The sequence below is a fragment of the Ambystoma mexicanum genome, chromosome 1p (genome assembly GCF_040938575.1).
Source record: "Ambystoma mexicanum isolate Mex_15411 chromosome 1p, UKY_AmexF1_1, whole genome shotgun sequence".
NCBI classification, from domain to species: domain Eukaryota; kingdom Metazoa; phylum Chordata; class Amphibia; order Caudata; family Ambystomatidae; genus Ambystoma; species Ambystoma mexicanum.
The window spans coordinates 806,110,524-806,135,403 of NC_090921.1; the positions used below are offsets into that span (position 1 = coordinate 806,110,524).

General features: G+C 45.0%; 1 protein-coding gene across 1 annotated transcript in view; it reads right to left on the minus strand.

Moving 5' to 3' along the window:
* Positions 1–21,389, minus strand: part of LOC138565244 (uncharacterized) — a 101,836-nt gene extending 80,447 nt beyond the window's left edge. The window contains exons 1-2 of the mRNA XM_069642969.1: positions 21,320–21,389; positions 20,552–20,884 (exon numbers count right to left, since the gene is read on the minus strand). Of these exons, the coding sequence (XP_069499070.1) occupies positions 20,552–20,884; positions 21,320–21,353 (367 nt within the window). The 5' untranslated portion in view covers positions 21,354–21,389. The remainder of the gene's footprint in view (positions 1–20,551; positions 20,885–21,319) is intronic.
* Between the last annotated feature and the right edge of the window lie 3,491 nt (positions 21,390–24,880).

The following is a 24,880-nucleotide window of genomic DNA, read 5'->3' on the forward strand; positions in this document are numbered from 1 at the left end:
ATGTGCTATCAGATGTTTACATTCTGTTGGCCAGTAATTATTTGACATCTCCTCAAGATCCCTATTACTGCTAGACAGAAGTTCCCTAGGTGTGCAACCACTTCTGGACAGAGAGGAATTTAAGCTATTAATGTTCCCCATGGTCCACATTCATTGATTTCCCTGGATGGTGACTGTTATGCTCGTGCAAGGCTTCTCCCCTGTTTAAGCAGCATTTAGCTTAAGAGACATTCTAAACATAGCGTGATCGCTCAATTCAGTCAAAAGAATAAAAAACTTGTGAAAATGGGCACAAATGGGAACATTAATAACTACATAGTCAATACAGCCCTTCGAGCGGCCATTGGTCCAAGTTACCACAGGGCTCATGCACTTACAATTAAGGGGGCATAAGTCAAACTCGGACAATAGGTCCAGCCATAGACCGCATTTTTTTTGTGACTTGGGCACTTCTCCATCCACTTCGTCTGGAGTATCTGTCCAGTCCTTGGCATTTATAGCAGCCTTAGAGGAGGCAGCATTGAAGTCCACCGACAAAATGATGCCCCCCATGGTGCCCTTATTGGACCAGGACATTAGAGCATCAGAGACCACCATAATTACTTCCTCAATGATTCGACCATCAGGAGGGTCATAAAGAGTTGCGACTAGAAATCCAATTTTGCACCAATGCGAAGTTCCTCCTTTGGGTGTCCCCTATTGGAGGTCTGCGCCTTGCGAAAAACAAAGAGAATCTGTTTAGATCAAACTGAGTCAGGTCTTTTGTAGAAGGAACAGCTGAACTTTCTGCAAAATTTTTCTCCTATCAGATGTTACAAAAAGGATTGTTAGCCATCGGTGTTCCAAGAAAGAGCACAAAATATCTGCTCATTAGCTATTTTCGCTGATTAAGATCCCTTCTATTCGTGACAGGCTGTGATGAGCTCTTTGAGCTAAAGTGCGATAGGTACTGTGGGCCCTTTCCAGAAATAACCATGCTACTTTGCTTCTTCTCATTTTTCCCCTTCATTGTATATATCAGAGCAGAGAGCTTATCAGTGCTTGGTTTTGGCTTGAAGAATACAACGTGTAGGACCAATATCTGCATGGCCAGAGAACATGTACATATTCCTTCTACTACGAGTGAGGAAACAAAGTGTCCAAAACCCAATTTGTTATACTGTGGCAATCCAGCAGTTCCAGACAATCGATGTCACTTGAAGGTATTATCCTCAGTTCAGAGTTGATATGGAATATATCCAGTAATCTCGATCGGTTTAGGAAAGGGCTAATTTTGTTAGGCTGTGACTCAATGATCTTTAAGTACCTAAAGCCCGCAAAGTCAGGGTACACTATTGCCGGTGCTAGATTAGAGACTACTTTCACACGAATTCCCTTTGATACTGCCAGGTTGGAAACTTTGGTTATGCTTGAATCTTCATTCTCTGGATCATAGCTGGTGAGTTCTTATGGAGGGCGAGTAATCACTAAGGGGATGGGGTTAAAGTTACATTGAGTGCCAATCATGTTGCTGCTAGCTGCACTAACTCTATGGGTTCCTGTACTCACCCACTCTCCAATCACCAGTGTGACCCATAGATCTCCATTGTTCTGATTTAATTTTGGGTATGTAAAGCCATTTGTCCAAAGTCCCAAAGTCGCGGGTCAGTTCTTAGCGCCTCTTGTCCGGCACTTTACTAGTGACCTTAGGGTATTGAGTACCAATTGTGTTGTTACTGGATGCACTAACTCTATGATCTCCTGCGCCCCACTGCACTCTGAACACTAGTGAGGCCCTTAGACCCCGGTGCTCTGATTGTGTTTAGGTATATAAAGCCATTTGTCCAAAGACCCGAAATAGAGGCTCAATTCTGAACGTCTCTCACAAGGTGCTTTGCTGGTGCCCTTTGGAGGCCTTCACCCAGTCGTAATATGGCTTTAAGCGTCTTTGATCTGGTGATCGTTTCCACTTCTTCGTTTACAGCTACGCTTTGCACGTTCTTCTTTCTTTCCTTTCTAAAGATTGGAGCTGTTTGTGTAGTAGTTCTGCCTATAATCTCAGGACTACCTGGTTGCTGTGAGCTCGATACTTCTTGATCAGCCTCGCCAACCTTTTTCTTTGTTAGGGCCCGCAGGAATCTCAGTTTCGGCCCGTTCTTTATTTTATGTCTCTTTAAATTTTTTGTATTCTGTTCCTGTTGCTCACGAGAGGCTATCTCATAGTTATCTACTTTGCAGCACTTCTGTTTCTTATTTTCCGAACCAGTTCTGGCTCGGCATTTGGGTCACTTACATCAATTATTTCCTCTAAATCAGCAATCGCCTCCCTCAGTGGAACTTCAGCAGGTATCTGGGCAAATCTAATAATTTCCTCTATGGTGGATTGCGACAGAGGACTGTCGTTGAATGCGTGCGGGTTATTATGCACTACCAGGTGCTCTGAGCCTGCAGCTGTAAGTGATTTGTTCAAATGATGAGCATTTGTCAGAATGACAATGTTCGCCTCAATATTATACAGGTGATTGTTCATATTTAGCGAATTGCCTTGCAGGTCACTCATTAAGGTCGCATGTTGTTTTAATTCAGATTTTATTTCGCTCAAGGTATCAGCAACTATCGTACTTATTATTGATTTTACGCCCACTAGCGTTGAGTTGCAGGCATAACGCCTCTTTGGTGAATTCCAAAAGAATGCCAGTATGGGTCTGCACCTCTCCCTTCACTGTTCAAAGACATTAACAGCTGAGTTTAAGACAACATGTAATGTTGTTAGAGTTGTTTCTCTGGGGCCCTGTGGATGGTCAGTTAGTTGGTTTTGTGCTTGTGAAGTTGACTTGTTCATTTCATCGGCTGCCAAGATGTCATTTAACTGATCCAATGAGTCTTGCAAGCCCACAAGTGCCTGCGTTATCGTAATTGGGCTCAAATCAAGCTTCATTTCCTGTGTTTCATTCATTACATTCCCAGGTGTTTACATCACTTACTTGCTGCCTATATTTTCCTGCATCGCCTGAATGGAGTTTTCAGGCTGATAGTAACATCTCCCAAACTCCGACTACGCCCCTTTGAGAAGGAATCAGTTATTTTTCTTTTCATGGATGCACTGACAAAGTATTCTCATTTCCCTTTTCAAAAACTTGCCTTAATTTTGTGTTACTAGGCAGGGGACTAGAGGCAGCGCTCTGCTCATTTGCTTGTGGCCTATACATGTTCTGTAGATGACACTTTGCCAAGGATGATTGCTGGAGTTCGTCCTGCACTTCTCCAACCCAGGCTATATAATCAGTTTCTATGGCCTTGGGATCATTGAGGAGGCTGCCACTACGTAAATGGTAAATGTTCAAAATGGCCAATACTTTGTTCCCAGCACTGTCGAGCACTTTACTCAGACTTTTAAGTTAGGTGAATTTCCCCAGATCAAACTGCACTCTCAGGGTCTCTGCAGGTAACTGCGGCCAACTGCTTCTCCACTGCCGCTCCACTACCGTGCTACTTGAGGACGGCTAAGTACTTTAATCCACTCCTCAGAGTGGCGTGCTGTCAGGCATGCTCCACCTCACAGATTATACACACTCTCTGGCTACTGCCTCTCCACTGCCACCTTTCAACAGTGACAGTATCTGTCGAGTAGTTTGGGGAGCATGGTGGGGGGCCCTCTCTCCTCTCACTCGATGCCCCGTGACTACTCTTTCAGAGCTTGAGTGCGCTATGCACAGCGTGTGTCTAAGGTCTGTTTTACAGAGTGTGCAAGACGTACAAATTCAAGGGTCCCTATAAGAAAGAATCCCCATAGTCACTGTGTAGGATCGCCTAGGTCAATAGGGAGTGGAGCAGAAAAGCTAGCAGGCAAGCGTGCAATTACCTTTTTCACATCACCGATCACCCAGATTGTCCAGAAAGCAAAGTAAAGCAAGCCACACAATCATGGCGCCTGCCCTAACCCCTGATTATCCCTTGTTCAGCAGTCACGGACAACGGTCAGCACTCCCTCCTTCCCACGGTTGCCGGAGGCCACAGGAGACCAATCACCCCTCTGGAGGCCTGGAGGAGGTTGGGACGCCACCAGGAGCCACCCAAAGCTGGCCAATCAAAACACCCACTCGAATTCAGTGGAGGCACTTGCAAACCGTCTGTTTCCCGTCTGTTGTCCGCATCACACTGCTGCCCGCAGCTTCCAGTTCCGAGGTGTCTCAGTGGCAGAGGTGTCTCAGTGTCTCTTAGGCCGCGGAACTCAAAACTCAAAACTCGCTCCGACTAGAGGAAAACACATATCGTCGCAATACGTCAAGCCGCACTGCCTCAATGCTGCAGCCGCTTCCGACGTCCATCCATCTCTCTGTGGTACCCCACCATTAGCAAACTTCAATCAGGAAATCATCTACTATTACATGTTCTATAGCAGGCTTGTCCAACCTTCCCTCACCCAAAGCCGTATATTCAAAAACGATGGTGTGTGACCTTTGACACAATAGCATCACAGGCATAACCATGCAGTCCCAAAGATAGCTTTTGGTGTCGGGGGCAGTGATCAAAGGTTAGTCTCTTGTGATTTCGTCCAGTGTGTATGTGTTGATATTTCTCTGAAATAGTGGGGGCAACCGCGTAGCATAGCAAGGGAGCTATAACGATCTAGGGAGGGTTTGGGGGATCGCCCCCCCCTAAGATATTTCCAAATATGGGGCTGAAATTGTGCATTTTACAGCCGGAAAAGTGACCAAAAAGCCATAAGTTTACAATCAGTTCTAAAGGGGAACATGTACATTCCATGTCACCAACAGCAGACAGGAACATTGTAGAACACAACAGATTTTAATGATCAATGTTTTCAGAGTGTAAGACAGCACTGTCACTGATGTAACACATTGGCATGCTGGTTGTGCCCAAAATATGCCTCTGTAGCAACATGTCTATGCTGGCTGTTCCCAATTTAGGCCAGCATTGTCCTCTACAAAGCATGATTGATGCTGCCTGAGCATGTGCAGTGTGCCCAATGCATATGCCAGTTTATCTCTGTAATACACATTCATTACTTCTGTGGTAATGAAAGAAGCATAATCCAATTCCAGGGGGCACCTGAGGCAGTAAAAGTCCTCCGCCACGGCCCGGTTTATTGGTCGAACCCAACATTGCAGAAATAAATAAAAGAATCGTGTCCACAGACCCGACAAACATTGAACAAATAAATAAATCGTGCAGGGGAGCTGACTTAAGAATTTCCCAGGGGGATCCCGGGGAGGGGGGAGGTGACATCACCAGCAGTTGTATGACCGCATTTGCACGTAGTCGCCAACTTGGTGTGAGGGGGGTGGGGGGTGCAGAACAGTGGAAACATTGGCTAGCATGTACTGCATATACTTAAGTCAAGTAAGAAGGAGGTTTAAGCCTTCCAGTTGCATTCCAGTAGGCCAATACTGCCCCTACTCCACCCCTCTATAATCATCCAAGTTGTAGTAGCCCTCAAAAGGCAGAGCAACACAACTAGAATGGGAGAACGAAATGCCATCCCATCCTGTGAGTGTGTCAAACCTCAGAGCAAAGGCTGTGCATGTGCCTCCTACCTTGGAGCACAATCTCACTAATTTGGTGCAAATCTGGCAAGTGGGTGCATGGGAATCCCATGCGTGTGTGTGGGCTGCAGACCCCGGATCACTTGCTCACTTCTTCAGTGTGAAACTCTGGCCAAGTCAGTATTGTCCCAATGGTGAGAAGTGCTGTATTCTCACATTAACTATGCTTAAGCACTTTGGGTTATTGAATAGTGCTGCTACATTCTGAGTAATTCCATCCCTTTAAATATATTAGCTCTGGTATAACCACAGCGGTGTTGATTTATTCTGATGATGATGAAGATGATCAGGAGGGGTGCACAGATGTACAAATACACCCAACCCAAAACGATTTTTAGGAATTTGGGGACAGACTTGCTTTGCATCTGTGCCTCCATTTCTAAAACTTGTTTTGGGTTGGGTGTACCTCTACGTCTGTGCACCCCTCTTGCTAAGAGTGGTGCACAGATGTACAAATACAATCAACCGAAAAGATTTTTAGAAATTGGGGGACAGACTTACTTTGCATCTGTGCCTCGATTTCTAAAAATCGTTTTCGGTTGGGTGTACTTCTACATGTGTGCTCCCCTCTTAACAAGAGGGGTGCACAGATGTACAAATACACCCAACCCAAAACGAATTTTTAGAAATTGAGGGACAGATGCAAAACAAGAGCATCTTGCTTTACATCCGTCCCTCAATTTTTAAACATTGTTTTTTACCCGGGCAGCCAGAGAGGGACAGAGTATGGATGGAACAAAGGGCCATCCATACTGCGTCTCTTCTCTCTGGCCTGGGCGGGTGAGGGGGGCCTGAGCACCCGCGTACTCGGCGCCACTGAAACCGGGCCGTGGCCTGTAACTAACTCTGGTGCTAGGGGCACCAGAGGCAGTTACAGGCCACGGCCCAGTTTATTTATTTGTTCAATGTTTGTCGGGTCCGTGGATCTGATTTATTTATTTATTTCTGCAATGTTGGTCGGACCCAAGATTGCAGAAATAAATTAATTAATCGGATCTTCGGACCCGACAAACATTGAACAAATAAATAAATAAACCAGGCTGTGGCAGAGGCAGTAACAGTCCTCCGCCACGGCCCGGTTTATTTATTTATTCAATGTTTTCTGTACAGCCTCGCGGGCCACATGAAATGGCTTGGAGGGCCGCATTGTGCCCCACGGGCCATATGTTGGACAACCTTGTTCTATAGTCTTGTTGCAGGTCTAGAGGAGTTCAATCTGGTTGGACTACGATCTCTGGAACTCTCTTCCTCTAGCAATTAGGAAATTGAATGCGTTAATAATTTTCTGGAAAGCACGTAAGGCTTTCTTAATCTACTAATCTTGTGTTCTGCTTTACATGTTTTATAGGGGCACTGTCTTTTTTCAAATAGATTGTTGTTGCACCAACATGCAGTTGTTTCAGCCATATTTGCATGATAAACGTTTTTCAAATTAAAAATTAATTCAGCTGAAATCCTTAACAAATGATTAAATGGTGCTGATGTAAAAACGAAAACTATTGGATTTACAAATGCTTGTATACTAAACATGTGAGTCTGGATGCTGATGAGGTCAGCAGATTGATGAAATTGCCATGTCGAGGTGTGCAAATACTGAATTTAGAAATGCTGATAATTGAATTAATAGAGTCATAATACTGTTTAACTTGCAATATTAAAGGAAAATCGGGTCCGGTTAGTTACAGGTCTGAGGAGCACTGATGTGGAGGTGCTATTTTAAAGCCGAGTGTCATGTGACAGGGAGGGGCGTGGGGGAGGGGGGGTACTTCAGACTCTTGTACATAAAAACTCTTGCATCCCAGAAAGGATTATCAGTAAGGGGGACAATTATATGTCAATTCTAATGTATTTTTGGGAAAGCATAAATGGATAGTAGTTGGTCATTTATAGTGTTCAGTTTAACAAACCATTGCATTCTGGAAGTTGTAGTGTTGGCTAACTTCACATGGACACATTTGAAAGAACGCCTGGTATCACTGATTTGTAAAAGGAAAGCTCGGGACCGAAGTGGAATTCTTTAGTAGCTTTGCAGTATCGAATTCATGACATCACTGTTCACAAAACTCGACTGCAAGATCCTAGTGATTTTTCACCTGCTTAATCACTCAACTTTTTTAAAATGTTATTCTGTGTTTTCTACCTTAGGTTGTTCCTGGTCTCTCATAAGTGACAAAGGTCACCAAAGGCGCATTATTTATTTTTGATAATGTCAAAAGAGTGACTTGTAAAGTCAGTATTATAAAGAATTGCCATAATCAGGAAGCAAAATAATGGTGCATGTGTGAATGTGTATGAATGCAGTGTGGGTGCATGTATGAATGATAGAGTAAATGTATATAAATGAATGCTGTGTTAATGCATGTGCGCCTGGCCAGAAGCGGGGGAGGAATGGCATACAGGACATGCTTTCTTATTTTGGTATGTCATTTTTACTGGGCATAAAGGGTTAAGCCAACACGATGAGTGTTCTTATGTGTGTGGGTGAAGGTTCAAATTGTGGCATGGCATCTTTTACCGGGCCTCAAGGGAGAAGCAAAGATGATAAGTATTATTAAGACTGCCCTCACTTGCCATTGTATTTTTTACTGTGCGCCAAGGGTAAAGCTAGAATGAAGAGTGTTTCTATGTAGCTAGTCGACCGGCATAGGTGCAGCCAGTCTGAATATATATTGTTACTGTGGAATAGCATTTTGTACTGAGCATCAATGATAAAGAAAACATGATCAAAGTTATTCTGTGGCTAGACTGGCTTACATTGGTCTAGCCAGTATGGATATACGCCAGCCAAACACGTCCCCTCTGCAGGACTGCACCCTGGTCTGTGCCTCCGGCTACACGCTGACTACTATCAACATCAGCACAACCATTCCACCTGTCCCTCCTCTGAACTATGCCTTAGTGAATGCTAGGTCTGTCCAAGCACACCCCCTGGACATCATAGATCTGATCACCGATAACAATCTATACCTCATAGCCATCATAGAAACCTGATTATATGCCACCTCCGGTCCAGCTCTGTTCATTACAATCCCACCAAGTTATGCCATCTTCTGCAAATATAGACAGAATTCCAGAGGCAGGGGAGGGGTAGCACTAATCATGTGGGAATCCCTCTACGTCTGAGAAATCGGCACTTACTCCCTACCTAATGGTGAACTACATTGCACCAAACTACCACTCTCCCATACCACCATCACCCTACACATTATCTACCACACAACAGGCCGACTTCTGTCCTTCAAAGACCTCTTGCAGGTTCTCTCAACTAATATGAAGCCTACATGCAAGACCTTACTCCTTGATCCCAATCACACTAAAGGCTGCATTTCGGACTGGCTAGTTGACCCTAATTGCCATGTCTCTATTACCTCTAACCTGTCCTGTCCCTGGACCGACCACCATGTTATCTTGTTTGCCATCCCTAATACTATCCCCACCGCACCCACCATCTTACCCCTGCCGCCCATGCTAGGCCGTAATCATCGCAACTTAACCAAAGACCGTATCTTGCCGCTTCAATTAACACAGCCCCCACATTCCAATCCAGCCAGCCTAGTTGACCTATTCAACAAAACCATTGCTCTCTCAGTTGACAGATCACCCCCCAATCCAGCACAAGTCTTAACCCAGCATGCACCTGAATTTGTGGTGCACTGCAGACATCCACTCTCTCCACTCCAAGAAATGTGAGGTTGAAGTAAAATGGAGGAAAACTCCCTCTGACTTCAACAAATCCCTATTCCTGACCATAGCAAAGGAATACAAACAGGCCATACTGCAAGCCAAATGCATCACCTACAACACAAGGATAACCAATGTGAAATCCTACAACCGCAAGCTTTTCCTGATCCTGCGAGAGCTGGAATCCTCCTCCCACCCCCCACCAACACCAAAGATATCACTGGTGCACAAACATCCAAAACGCTCAGTTAGACAAAATCATCAAGGTACAGAAAAAAAATCGAACTTACAAAAAACACTATCTGCATTAACGCGCAACCCTCTACCAACACCCCTCACCTAGCTACCTTTCAAGACTCACCTCAATTTCACTTTACCTCAGTATCAGAAGCTGATGTCACCCACATCTGAAACGCCTCAAACCATCCCGGTGCAAGGGAGATGCATGACCCCCTCGGTCACAAAGGACTGTTCTGACGCCCTTACATCATTCATCACTACTCTCACCAATGCTTCCTTTACTGCCTGCTCAATTCTGACTAGCCTCAAGAAAGCCTGGGTACTCTTCTCAAGACATCCACTGTAGATCCCACCATTCCTACCAATTTCCACCCAATAAATACTGTCCCTTTCCTCCTAAAGATCCTGGATCATGCTGCATATATCCAAATCCAGCATTACCTTGAAGCCAACAGCATCCCTGGAATTCACCAGTTGTACTGAGCATCAAGAATAAAGCAACCATGATGAAAGTTAATACGTGGCTAGACTGGCCTTAATTGGTCCAGCCAGTTTGTATATAATATGTTTTACTATGGTATGGCACTTTTTACTGGGCATCAAGGGTAAATAAACCATAAGTGTTATTACATGGCAAGACTGACCTACATTGAGCTACCAATTCTGAATATATAGTTTCTTACTGTGGCATGGCATTTTTTACTTTCCGTCAAGGGTAATGCAAACATAAGTGTTATTACATGGCTGGACAGGCCAACCTTGGTGCAGTTAGTCTGGATATATGTTCTTACTGTAGCATGGCACTTTTTACTGGCAACGCCAACTGGAGTATCTTTTTATATGTTAATACTGGCACCTGTGCATATACAGGTATGGGCAAGGCCAACATGAAAAAGTTTTCATAATGACTTACATTTTGGGCAAAGGCATCATGTACATGTGTTGGAAAATGCTCCTTTGAATTATTAGTGAATTATTGGTGACTTGCATCTATTGGATGTTTTCATGTGTTACCCCTCAAAACGAATTGCAAACTGTGTGACATTTAGCCTAGTTTTTACAGAAGGTGTGCATTAAAATGCTGCATTTCATCCCATTATCTGTGCAATGTTCTCATGGGAAACTCACACCAAACCATACAAAAAAAAATGACCAGCCACCACTTTTAGCAATGTTTTCTAGTGTGATGAATGAAGACATGTTTGGTATTCTGTAGGTAGCATGAACGCGAGACACCAAGACTCCCGATAATACAAACACACCTCAAAAAGCATTTCACCAAATTGAACTTGTGGTGTCCCTTATCAGGTCCTTTGCACATTTGTGTTCTAATTCCTGTTCCATTGTATGCAGGCCTATTTGCGTGCAGCTGCCATGCACCACACTCATTCATACGCTCCCATTCACCGGAAAACTGTTGGCCAGACACATGAAGGGGCACAGCCTGGAAAGTGGTGGCATACCATATGGCCAATAGGGGCTGTGACGCCCGCCAATGAGGGTTCTATAACGATGTGTACTGTTTGTGAGGCCTCCATGGGATCAGAGTGAGACTTGTGGTGGGAGGCGAGTCCTCAGAAGCACAGGAGAGTTAGGTGATACTGATAGCAACAGGTGGCAGGCCTGAGGCTGTTGCTGCTTTCTCCTTCACTTTCCTTCACCAAAGAACAGGCAAGGGAGTCACCAAAGAACAGGCAAGGGAGTCACCAAAGAACAGGCAAGGGAGTCAGCGGGAGATGATCCTGAGAAGGGAGAGCACCATGCGGCGCCTGCAGCACTCACCATGCACTGCTGTCATGAAAGGGCGTGCACGTACTTGGATGGCCTGGCAAGTGAGAATCAATTACCTTTGTCAACAGTGTCAGAGAGGGGCCTGCAGTCTGTCCAGGCACCAATGAAACAGTTACTCACATTCTCACATTACAATCCATTGCTTTTCTGAGCAGGACTAGAATTATGGCTGGCACTTCTCTCAATGCCCTATTGCCATATATGCCACACCGAGCCTGTTTGTCAACCGTGTCCAGACACGCTGCGTGCATGTCACTTTATGTATATGGATTATAATCCTTATTTCAGTGTAAACTGAACATATCAGGCCCTTATACAAAGCCAGCCCACAATGATCAAATACAAATCATTCCACACTGAACTGCTGGGCTTTGGAAATTACAGAAACGCCGGGCAGGCCATTGCAAGCCTGTGTGCACGCGCCTAGTCCACCTCTACCCTTCAAATCGCCGCAGATTCCGATGGAGAACGTGTGGGGAACTTGGCCCTTTTCCTCGCATTCTACCGCTGCATCTGTTGTGCAATTCCGGCCCATAGGAGGAACTGCAGGAGCATTCAGGTCCCCCAATACCTTATTTTAAGGAAAACACAGCGATCCTTATTAGGAAAGCATTTAGTGCAATGTTTTAGTGGTGTAAAAAATACCCCGGGCCAATTCTCAAGAAACTAGGCATCTAAAAACAGTGCAGAATATTTTCCCAAATGCCCTTATTCACAAAGGTGACTTGCGCATTTTGAGGGGCGGTGTGTCACATGCTGCCCAGCCACGTTCCAAGTGTTAGAAGAGGTGTATGATAGCCTTCCAGCACCTACCTGGGTGGACAAGAGGGACTCCTCAAGGACCGAAATGCCAAAATAAAAAAAGCCTTTCTCTCTCTGCTCGAGGGATAGAGATGCAAGAGGGACAGCGGTTCACGCTGCTGTTTTTCCACTTCTGTAATGACCCTCCTACGCAGTGTACACCCCCCCTTTCAACAGATGCAGGGGAAATAATGTGTTTTCTAGCATTTCAAAGGGCATCCTGTTTGTGAAAACAGGAAGCACATTGAAATGTGCGGAAATTCCCCTTCGATCTCCTCAATTGCGCAAAATTGGGCAGTGAGACCTGAAGGTTTGCATCGTCTCTTTGTAAATTGGATCAGCCTTTCCTTGGCGCAAGTCAAAGACATGTGATAGGTCCTTCCATCACTTATGGTAACTAAAATTGTTTGTATTGGGGCCCTAGTAACTATATAAAATGCAGGTTTAGGTCAGTCCAATTTTAGAGAATCTGGCACCAAATTACAAAATATTTGCACCGGTGCAAGTGGAAAGGTGCACAGTATTAGCACTAGGCCAAAGTGTGCCCTGTTTCAAAAAAACACTGGCACATATTAGAAAACCATTGCACCATGACAAATGAAGTTTGGCATCTTATAAGCACTGGTGCACCAGGGCAAAGTGTGCCCTAGTGCAAAAAACATGCATTTTTGATGCATTTTTGCACACTGGCAAAGTGTGTGCTAGTAATTTCGGAGTGGGTGCTTATAACGGAATTAGCATAATTGATCTAAAAACATTTGACCTAAAACATTTGATCACATTTTGTTTACCTGTTTTCGGTCAAATTTAATTAAATATATATATGGGGGTGCGTAAGGGTATAGATTAGGTTGAGAGGAAGTGGGGGGGCTGCAGGGGTATCCTCCCACATTTTAGACAGAAAAAGGTCAAATAAATTCGATCAAATGTGATAAGGTCAAATGTTTTTGGTCAAATAGACCCAAACCCTTATAAGAATGGCAAACTGCATTTGTCATGGTGCAATGGTTTTCCAATATGTCCCAATGTTTTTAGAAAAAGGGGCAAACGTTGCCATAATGCTAATACCATGCAACTGTATCGCCTTGAAACAGTTGTGTATAGGTGCATTATAAATGCCATATCATTTCATATAACTTTGCACTTGTACCGTTGCAAGTTTCTGTAATCTGGTCCAGGTGTTTCAGATAATGCAATTCAAGATGTGCACACTTGCACATAAGCATTTTTTACAGTCAGCATGGACCGAACGTTACTTTTTTGAGGTTTCAGACCTTTATTAAAGAGGAAAGATATGGAAGTGGGTCTGTTTGCAAAATAGCCTACACAAACTATATGCGTTAAACTATCTAGACAAAGCAACAACAGGAATCTGTGTCTGGTGCTGTGTCTACACTGTAATTGGTATCATGGCCTGCATGTTGACTCCTGTCACTAGGGAGAGCTGTAATAAAGTTGTATTGGGTGCAGCTATGGTCTTGGGGAACCGCTACCTGCACCCCAGTGCCAGGTGGAGAGTCGGCACAGTAAAAAGGAAGGGTGTCGTCCCTGTTTCTGCCTTGGCTACAATGCAACTCCTAAAGGCTGTAATCTGTCCTTTCAGGTTCCCAAAGGCAATCGTACATTGAAAAATCAGTTATATTGCATTTTGTCACCTAAGACGTTGTATCCTTGGAGATTATACATTGAGCTGTGCTGGCTGTGCAATGCAAAGTTATTTTAGACAACTGAATGGGGCGTTAATGAAAATAAAGAGAAATGCATGCAAAGGCTTATTTTTTGTGACGTGTGTTTACCGTGTTTGTAACTTGAGAAATAAATAAGACAACTATGTGTCACCTATTTTGCAAATGCTGAACAAACGTCGTGATATTTGGACAAACACTATGTTGTTTAGTACAATGTATCAATGAAAATGTTCTTAGGATGACATTTCCCACTTTCAAAGATGCTGCCTTTTCATTTGTGACCTTTGAATGATGGGGTTTCGTCTTCATTAGGTGTGGGCATGTGCTTCAGCAGCGTGTGTTTACGTATCTAATAGTAGCTTGCAGGGGTGTTGCTAGGTCTGGACAAGATCCGGGCTATGCTAATGTTGGGGCTGTCTGGACCTCGGGGTAGCTAGCCTTTTGATTGTAGCCCCTGAGCTTCTATCCACGGCTGGAACCAAAAGACTGGGGGCTATAGCCCCCTCAACACCCCCTAGTAACGCCTCTGGTAACTTCGCCCTGGTTTAACATACGCAGATCCTTTGCAGTGCCTGCTTCTACTTGTATTGCATTGGCAGATCTGGCAGATCCTTTGCGGTGCCTGCTTCTACTTGTATTGCATTGGCAGATCTGGCAGATCCTTTGTGGTGCCTGCTTCTACTTGTATTGCATTGGCAGATCTGGCAGATCCTTTGCGGTGCCTGCTTCTACTTGTATTGCATTGGCAGATCTAGCAGATCCTTTGCAGTGCCTGCTTCTACTTGTATTGCATTGGCAGATCTGGCAGATCCTTTGTGGTGCCTGCTTCTACTTGAATTGCATTGGCAGATCTAGCAGATCCTTTGCAGTGCCTGCTTCTACTTGTATTGAATTGTCACATCTAGCAGATCCTGTGTGGTGCCTGCTTCTACTTATATTGCATATGCAGATCTAGTAGATCCTGTGCGGTGTCAGATTCTACCTATAGTGCACTGGCGGATTTAGCAAATCCCATGTCATGTGTCTACTTTCAACCATGCTGTGATCTATAGGTCCGTGCTCTCAAGTGATAAAAGATTCCCAAAGACATCCTTAGGACCTAATTCATGTAACATTTAGCATGGTGCAAAGTGACTTTGCACTGCCAACAAACACGTTGAACCGTGCCTAAGTCACGGAGCAGTGCAAAGTGTGTTTTTACAGAGCAAAGTAATTTTGCACTGAAAAAGTACCCTTTGCACCGGGCTCAAAAGGCCTAAATAAAAAAAAAAACACTAAGTAGCAGGGACTTAGTGCTTTTTGGTGTGAATTAAGCCCATTTAGCATGGTGCAAAGAGTACTTTTGCAGTGCAAAATACCAGCCGTGTCTGCAAAATACTGTACAAGTAGCAACCTGGGTCTGTGGCTAGTTGGTACTTTATCGCGGTCTGTGCTGGACTTCAGCTGGGCCACTTTGCACATACCCTGAGTCCGTCCATACCCAGAAAACCTGCGCTTGTCCTTTATTTATATGTATTTATGGTTTATTTATACAGCGCCTATACACAGGTGAAGTGCTTCAAAGCAGGCTCCATTTTGATCTTATTCTGGGACCTCTTTTCAAGTCCAAACGTACTTCTTAAATGTCTGGGTTCATTGTGGAGACTGCACGTGGTGTTTAAAAAGCTCTTCCTCTGAGATAATCAAAAGCTACATGTTGAGTAGTCAACGTAGGTGCTTCAGAATGACACACAACCACGTGTAGCATAGCACAAGTGGTTTCTCATTATACTCGGCACTGGGAAACTGGTTGCCCAAGTAAATAAGACTGCACGAAACCCAGCGTGAGATCGAGCAACACTGTGGACTCACACCTTTAGAATGTCCTGGGCATGGACCCAAGGAGCCTCCCTGAAAGTAACCCTTCAATAGATCCCTGAAAACGGAGTCTTTCCTCACAAATCACCATCAATTCTTAATAACACCCGGTCCCTCATAAAAGTGTCATGGTCCCTAAATTAAAATCCTTTCTATGGTATAAAGAAAGATCAGAAGCAACTTTGCGCATGCTCTAATTTTCAAAAATGAATACAGTGTTTTATTGGCCAGTTGGGGCTGATAGATTCCACATTTTCAAATTGTGTTGTGCCATCAGGCAGGGAAGCGTGGGGCAGGTCGCGGTTAACATTATGAATATTAAGATGTCTTCAGGTCAATATAGTGGTCGCTAAGAGGTGCTGCATATGCAGTCATTCATATTTTGGCAGGAGTTTCGGGTCCTTTTGTGTGATATGCAGACGTTAGTTTGTCTGTTAGCCGTGTTGGGCGAGCATATAATGAACAGGTCCTTCGCAATGTGCAGCTTGTATTCTGCTTCGTCATTGGCTGGAAGACATCTTAGTATTTATAATGCACTACCCGAATTCATCATGCGTTTTTGGCCATCTCCTGAGTGGTCCCACAAACAAAGGACCGTTCGCACCGGTAGACCGGACAGCCCACCCAATGTGCTTGACAAAGACCCTTCCTTTGGTCGAAAAACACCTGTTGGCTGTTCTGTTCATGAATATTGTTAATTTCCTTTCTAAAAAATGCTTAGATATGACCTGTTAAATGCACAGGCACCCCCAGCCTGAGGGCACAAACCAATTTGAAAATGTGGAATGTACCATCACCAACTGGCCAATGAAACACTGGCACAATTTCTTACTTTACCCAAATTACTTTTTCGGGGCAGATCGGGTGTGGCCCCCTGACAAGGCACATGCAGCATGGCGGCACGTCCTCTCATTCACTCAGCGTGCATAACAGCCACAATGTCATCAGGCTAAATCCAAGCCCAGCGCGGGTGATTAACCAGTTCATCACCAGCCCTCTCTGCTCCGTCCTTTCTATTGTAGCCTGCATTACCCATGTCTGAAGACCTGGACTGGTAGGTCTACCTTAACACACAAAAAAGGGGGTAGACAATACACTTGTCTTGCATAATTCCTCTCAGACTCAATCTGTTTTTCACAATAAAACTATCCCTGCATAGAAGCAAACCCTGTCCCTACCAGGGACATCGGTGGTGCGCCGCCTATCTGATAGAATAGAGAAGAGAAAACTTTCCCTATTGCTATTTTTCATACAACATATTGTCCTTGGACTAGGGCTCTGAATACAACACTTAAAAGAACAATGATTGCCTGCACCTCAATATCCAGAATTACAACCTCATAACATCGTCTGCATTTTCAGAGTGGCCTACTTCTCTTACAGACTAATGCCTAATTTATTCACCCACACAGGAGTATGCACATCTGATGCTGGGTAAATAGACACTACTATTAAAAAACACTGTGTCAGCCCACAGTGAAAGCCATCGGATTACATCAACCTGCTACCATGTCATTAGGAAGGTGTAACACCAGTGTTATTACTAGCCGTATTATAATCCCTTAGTTAATATTAATGTCGGCACATGAAACAAGGGTCGACCGCTTTCGATGACTGCGTGGTGGATGTCATCTTCCTCAGGTTCAACAATTAGAACAATAGGACTCAATCACTGTTATCCATCGTAGTTGGAGAGGCAGCCGGAGCATGACCTCAACGCCATGATGGAATAGCCATATGTATAGAGGAACAACCTTGTCAATTCCACGGGCCGCTTCTCCCTTTTTACAATCTCACGTCTTGCCACTCAGCGATTTCTTCTTGGGGGACCGCGTTTGTGTCTCCCTGCCATCTTTACGTATTGCCACTATCATAATTGGAGGTCTTACATGCAGTGCTTAATTTGTGAATAATTTAGAGCAAGGGCCCACATTTTTCCTCGCCTATAACACGTCAGGGCACCAGCTTCCCACTAACTGCTTTCACCCTCAGTGTCAACATATGTGGGGTTAGAGCTCGCACCAGCTCGTTGGGTGTGATGTGTGCACCACCCATGTCAGATGTGCAATTTATAAATATCAATACAAATAACGTTAGATTGAATGTGTGCCTTAAAATATGACACCCAATGTTTAACTTCTCCTTCAAGCACATCGTCCTTGTTATAATTTTCTTCTGATTATGTAGGTGGCAAGTGGAACATTTTGACCATCTAGCCAAAGGAACTATAGTGAAAGTGCATTCTACCTGTAGTAAAGCGATGGGCGAATGCAGACAAAAGCATGACTGAACTGATGGACTTGCTGGTCAAACACCTCCGCAAGATCATCTTCTATAGGTCGGCATTCCTCCTTGGCAGAATCCTTTTCCCTGGCCTCGCCCCTTTGGTGGTGCTACTGGATGGTGCCTGCCCCGTTTTCCTCTTTGTGTCTGGTTCCCCGTACCCCTACTATTGGCACTGGCCACTCTGCAGCAGCGTTAACAGTCACGTGCCAGTGTGTGTTTAAAATTCAATGAGTTGGCGACCGGGCACACACCTACTTATTGGTGCACCCATTACTGACTGTGTAGCAGAAAATAGGAAAGGACGGCATGGCCAGCTTAGCAAGGGCCTGCATGTACCCGCTGAGTCGTACCCAACCCCACAGATATACGTAGGCACGTCCACTGCCCGCTAAACTAGGGACCTGCACCGGGTATGGTGGCTTCCTGCCTGCAGTCCAGACTACAGCCCAAGCCACCCACACTTCTGCTTCAGTGCTGCCAGTTAATTCAGTACTGGAGTGGCACCAATGTCATGGAAGCTGACTAGGGCAGTGTGCTTCCATGACCAGCACAAGCTCCCAGCGCTGTCACATTCGAGGTCAAGTGATGAAGTCGCCTGAGAAATGGCCGCCAAGGAGGCGACATTTCCCATAAAATGCACCCTCATTAAAATCAAACCCATTCCCCAAATATTCTACAATGGGAGTTTATAATATAAAATGCTACCCCTCCAAGAATACTTGGGAAAAGTATTTTAGGGGTCTTGAAAAAAAAGTTGCCTTCCTGGCAACTTTTTCCAGGTGACATTGTCACATGGAACCTCACATTCTGGCTCACTGGTATTCATGAAAACAGATGACTAGCACAGCCGCAGCGGCGTGGCACAGCCTGCTGTTGCTTGATGTGTGACTAGTACTGACTGACAGTTACCAAGAAGTTGCCAACGCACCACGTCATAACTGAATCGATCTAAGACAATAAGTGCTGGGGCCAGAAGTACATTTCAGGACTCAGCCCTGGCAGGAACCCCCACAAACTAAGTGCTGCTTGTATGAGGTTTCTGAAATCATTGTCCATCCAATGTAGCCGGAATTCTACAAAACAATGAAATACATGGATTTGTTTATTTATTTTTGCATTCGTTACAGCGCATTACACCCTCGGGTATCTAGGCGCTAGATGCATAAATAAAATCGTCTATATGTAGTTCTACTATATTGAATATTGAGAGAAGGGCCTTTTAACAAATGAAAAACACCGGATCACGCTAGTGAGTTCAGCAGACTTCCGGCGGTGACGATCTTCATTGGGGTCCATTTTAAGTGCTTTTCTTGAACCCTGTGCATTCGTGGTTGGGTCGCCTGCTGTAGAGTGACCTGGGACAGGAATGGTCGTGGGTCTGCTGGTTTGTGACAAGTAGAATTTTGAGAACTTGAACATGTTCATTATATCCACATGCATACTGCACGTTTGGGTCATGTTTGTTCTAACACAACATATTCGAGCATGCATTGGAAACGTGGTGGATGGTTAATGTGGGATTAGAAGACAGGAATAGGACGGCCAGAGACTCAAGTCCTTGCATGTTTGCAGTCCATGGGAAGTGCGGTCCTATTCCAGCGGCAGGATTTGAAACGTGTCTAAATGACGTCTAATTGAGCCCAACAGTAATATTATGTGGGCACATAAAGACAATAATTTAGACGATTTAACACAGGCAAAAAAAAAAAAATAATGTGTCTCAGAATTGGGTTTTCTTCTGAAATTCTGATGAATTCAAATAATGCACATTTTGACCAAATACAAGGTTACATTACAGGTGTCCAGACCGTTTTCTTCTTTTTTAAAACGTGTTCCAAAATAGCCTATGTCTCTTATATCTGTATGATTTGGTCTCCGTCTCTCCTAGTTCAGCATTACATACTTGCCAACATGACCCATTGCAGACTGTAGGTGCTTTTTCGTTGCATTCTGGGACTTGTAGTCCAAGCTTTATAATGGAAAAAATTGAGCTACAAGTCCCTGAATGCTAGGGTGACCAGATTTTGAAAAACAAAAACCGGGACAGGCCAAAAACATAAAAGTAGGACTAGCACCCCCAGCCTATTCAGCTCCCCCTGCCCCCACCCACGCCATCCCATCTCATGCCTCCACCATACACATTAAAATACATATTTCCAGAACTTCTATATATTAGCTGCAGGGTTGCAAAATGTATAGGACACTAGAGCGCTTTTCCTTTCATACTTTTATAGGCGATGTGAGTTAATTCCCTGGTCCCAGTGGTGCAATTCATGAAAGCATAAAGCTATGAACAAAAAGGCCATAGGTTTGAGGCTGCCCTGCGATGTCATATCTGGTAATGGAAAGCTGGGGAACTCTATATTATGTAAAAATGCTCCCTTTATTTGTTCTATGTCCGCAGTGACTGCCCTCCTCTTCCCAAACCCGGGATGGGGTTTTTAAATTAAAAATACTCTCAAGACGGGGCACAGAGGACTTCATTCCGGGACTTTCCCGGCAAAACCGGGACGTCTGGCCACTCTACTTAATGCAAAGGAAAAAACCAGGACTGCATAAGCATCTGCAGATTGGAATGGGTCATGTTGGCAAGTTTGGTGTAATTTCTCGCAGAGAAAAAACGCATTCTAGTAGTCGTCATTTCTTTGCAAAGTGTCTTACCTCCCACAATGAGCGTGACGTCACTGGAGAAATGCAGCTTCATGTTTATTGTGTAAGCGCAGTAATACAGGCCGGCCTCGCGCTGCTGGACATTGTGGATTTGCAGTGTCGTGCTGCACGGTCCATAACTGCAATTATATTTAATAGCAGCACCGTCACCGCCGCAGGACTTAATAAGTGTGACTTCTTCCTCGATTCCTCTCCAGAACCAATGCACAGAACGTCTTCTATCGCAGGTTCCCTTGGATAACAAACAGGAGATTTTGGCGGTTTCATTGATGCTGACGGTGAGGGGCTGCTCCGTCTGATGCAGGTGCAGCTGCACCCCCAGCACTGCAATGGTTAAACAATATAATGTTAATGCTGCGCCCAGAGTATCACTCCAGGGCCACACCTGCTCTGGAATCAACGAAGACGTCTCATTCTAACTCTGGCGCTACCCTAGGCGTGTGTGTGCGCGTGTGACGGTGTCTACTTATCTAAGCATCTGTATTTCAATATATCATTATCCCCGGTCCTGCTTGCAATCCATTCCGCCAATTCGCTTGTCATAGCTCTGCATGACTTCATACAAATTCATTAACATTAAATAATATACCATCTTTAACTGTCTCTTCAGAATGTGAGAAAAAGGACACACTGTCGTTTTAGAAATACAATACAAAAATGTATATTTTATCATGACAGAAACAGCAATTCAAGCCTTCAATATTCATGCAAAAAGCACCTCTATGTCTGTTCTTTTGCTTTGCTAGTGGTAAGTTGTACCTTTGGAGAAGATAATCAAATATCCGATGAACATCTTTGCTCTGAACCCCGATGAGTTTCGAGCTTCTGGCCGTTCTGCAGCAAGTGAGGTGGAATTTGGCACAGGTCCTGTGTCCCCCCCACTTGGGCTCCGCCCACTCAGGGCAAGGAGGGGCGTGTGGCATCAGACAGTGTTCGCATGGTCTGTTTCTGAAAAGGTTTCCACCAGTCAGGCACAGTTTCATGTATGTTTATAGGGGGAAATAATGAGAAACTGGTGACGCAGTAAGCTAATTCCAGTGAAAAAGTAAAAGACGGTTGACTCGTATGTGTACTGTGTGCTTAAAATGCATACACTACTTCCACGACCCACTGCTTACTCTCTGAAGTCCATCCACCTTCTGAGAGAACCCATTCCCAAAATACATTTTTTTCTTGCGCTCCTACCAGTCTGATCCGGTTAGCTTACCCGGAATATTCCTGTTATTTCATCTGTCCTTCTGGCCAGTGAATCCTGAGGATGCCTGCTGGGCTGGGTGCCTTGTTACCCATGTCCCGTCACTGTCGGGCTTTGAGGGATCGTCATCTAGACTCTGGAAAATATTCAGATGGATCTTCGGCTGTCCCTGCTGGGCTCGGGCAGTGGTGGAGGTCACCTCCTTAGACCTTAGACCTCCGGTGAGTATGCAGTCTCCCGAGGGAGGAGCTGGGCCCAAGATCAGGGGATCATGGGGTATTACTGACCGATTCATGACCGGACGCTTTCGGCATCACAGGAGTGTCATGAGGAGGATAGAGGAGGATGTCAGTGAATTGAGAAGAGAAGCATCGTGTCTTGTGATCCAGATGTCCTCTTTCCTTTCCACCCTACATCCTCCAACACGCAGGAATGGCATCAGGTTGAGGGCACCAGCAGTGCCGAGACCTGCATTGGGTCCATGGCGCATGCAGGGAATGGCGCATTTTGGTACGAGGCATTCTGCTGCTCTCCTAGGAATGGTTTCACACAGTAAGCTTTTCGGAACCTTGGGCTGTCAATTGTGCATCAAGGCTATTCCACAAGTGCAGGAGAGGGGCTGGGTGGCTTGGGATTTTCCCCTCCCACTTCAGCTCCCTTTGCCCTGCGTTCTTAACTACATGGAGCTTGTGACACAAGGGTACACGGGGTCTCATGCTTTAGGGGACTTCTGGATCCCTTGAGGGCCGGGAATGCTTGGTGCCAGTATGCATAGTCTGGCACAAACTGTGTGGGTGTCCTTGGATTGGTGGGTCTTCCTCCACTAAGTAGTGTTTGAGTCTCACAAATCCTCAACCTTCTTTACTGTGCTATGAAGTGTTTGCAAGGGGCTGGGGCCTTGCCCTCCCAAAATGAGGCTGCATGCACTGGGGGATAGACAGACCGCATTGCAGACAGGACTCTAGTAAGGAGTGCTACATATGAATTGTGCTTAATGAGGCTGCCTCTGGGACCTTTGAACTGGTAAATTGTGAAATAACACAACATATGCTTTGTCCTTTTCATTTCTTGGGCCCCCAAACGCCACAAGGTCACCTCCACAAGCAAGAGAGAATGATATGGGGTGCCGGTTCTTAGCAATTGTGTGATGCACTCCAGAACAATGGGTTCGACCCACATGGCATTCTGTTTTGTTGTGTGTCGGGAGTAGTACAGTGCTACCTTAGCTCCCTTCCCGAGGAAGTGGGTTAACAAACTGCCTGCACATGATGAGATGGGTCGGACCTCTTTGTGTTTGACCACCAGCTCACGGTGGGACTGTACAAGATGGCCCTCTCCTTCAACACATGTTTAGACTGCAGTTCCTCATTCCACGCTGAATTCCCGCCTTTGGGCCACAGATGTAGCAGGAGACATAGAAGTGATTTCGTTCTCAATCCGGAAGTGGCCAAGCTGAGCTGTGTGAAGAGTCTGGTGATTCCTATAGCTGGTTCTCGAGGAAGCTGCACAGTAGTGCTCATTATCTGTGAGCAGTTAAATCCCAGGAGCTCCAGCTCATCACATCAATGCATTTCCAGCTGTCACTTCTGGGTACTGACACTGTGGAGTCTATGCAGTATTAATTCAAAATTGGAGAGGTGACAGAAAATAGTAGAAAAATGAGTGATCTAAATACAACAATCGCTAATAAAGGTCCTAAAAAGGAAATGGCCCTCATTACGACACCAGCGGTAACCAATGGCGCTATTGGCACCATGGTTGCTGCCGGTATTGTAACAAGTCAGCCAATGGTAAATGGGGAAATACCGCCCCAATCCAAGGTTGGCGGGGCGGTAATTCCACATTTACCATAGGCCCTTCCCCATTCCCATTTTTGCCCCATAGGGCTCAATGGGACTGGGGAAGGCGGTAATTACGGTACTGCAAATTGCGGTACCATAATTACCTCGGACGTCCCTTTGCGGGTCCCTACTTTAACGGCTGGTCCAGACCAGCCGTTAAGGTCAGGAGCCGCAAAGGGACCTCGTAATCAGGCGTTAAGCGTTTAACGATGCCGACACCTTTAACGGCGCCGTTAAACCCTTAACGCCAGGGTGGTAATGACCCCAATGAAGCAAAAGGCTAATGGAAAGAAAGGAGGGGTTTCGTTTCTAAAAAAAAAAAGACCTTATCTCTATGAAATTTACGGTAGGAAATTAAAAATAAAAGCAAAAGAATGAGAGTGACTCAGGACAAGAAAAGAAGGAGGAGGAAATATCCTGGGATTGGTTGGCGGGGCGCTGGGAAATCATTCATATGATTAGACTTGTGGAGCAAGGAGGAATGACAGTCTGCGAGCATGAGAGGTTTCACGGTTCTTTTCTCTGAAAAATGTGCTCTGCTGGGTCATTTTGATGTGTTGTGTCTACAAGAGACATTGCTTTCTTCTGCCCCATTGTGTGAGGGTTACGTGGCTTACTTGAATCCTGCTCCCAAGGGAATTACTGGGTGTCCGTACTCAGGTCTTTTGACGCTAATAAAAATGGAGAAAGGCCTTAGAGTAATGCGTTGTGAACATCCTAGTCCATGCGTCCAAATACCGTGATAAGAAAAAACACGCTATTATTAGTGAACGTTTATTGGAGAGTGAACATGTCTAGAGAAATCAAATTCATTGATGTCATAATGAGACATGTGGATTGGGCTATGAGTGAGTGGGATGATACCCGTTTACTTTTATGCAAGGATTTGAAAATTAAACTCCTACACAAAGCAGGGTGGCCTTTGAAAGACTCTGAGAGGGATGAACGAGCCCTTAGCTGGATGACAACGATGGACCCGCGAGAACTGCATATGCTTGATGCCCATACAGAAGGGGACATTCCTGGAGCTTCTACTTGGGGTCGAGGGGCACAATCTTCATGCATTGACAACTGTTTCGTGTCTGCAAAATTGAGAGTGATGGTTGAACGATTTGAAATACTGAAACAGCAGTCAAGTGATCATGATTTATTGGCGATATAGATATCTTTTATGGAGCCGGTGAAGTGTTTGGACAAAATGGGGAGGTGGAGTTTTCATGGGGGAAGAACCAGTTAAGGTTAAAGACAACTGATGTTGCTAAAGTGGTTAGTCAATATTAAGAT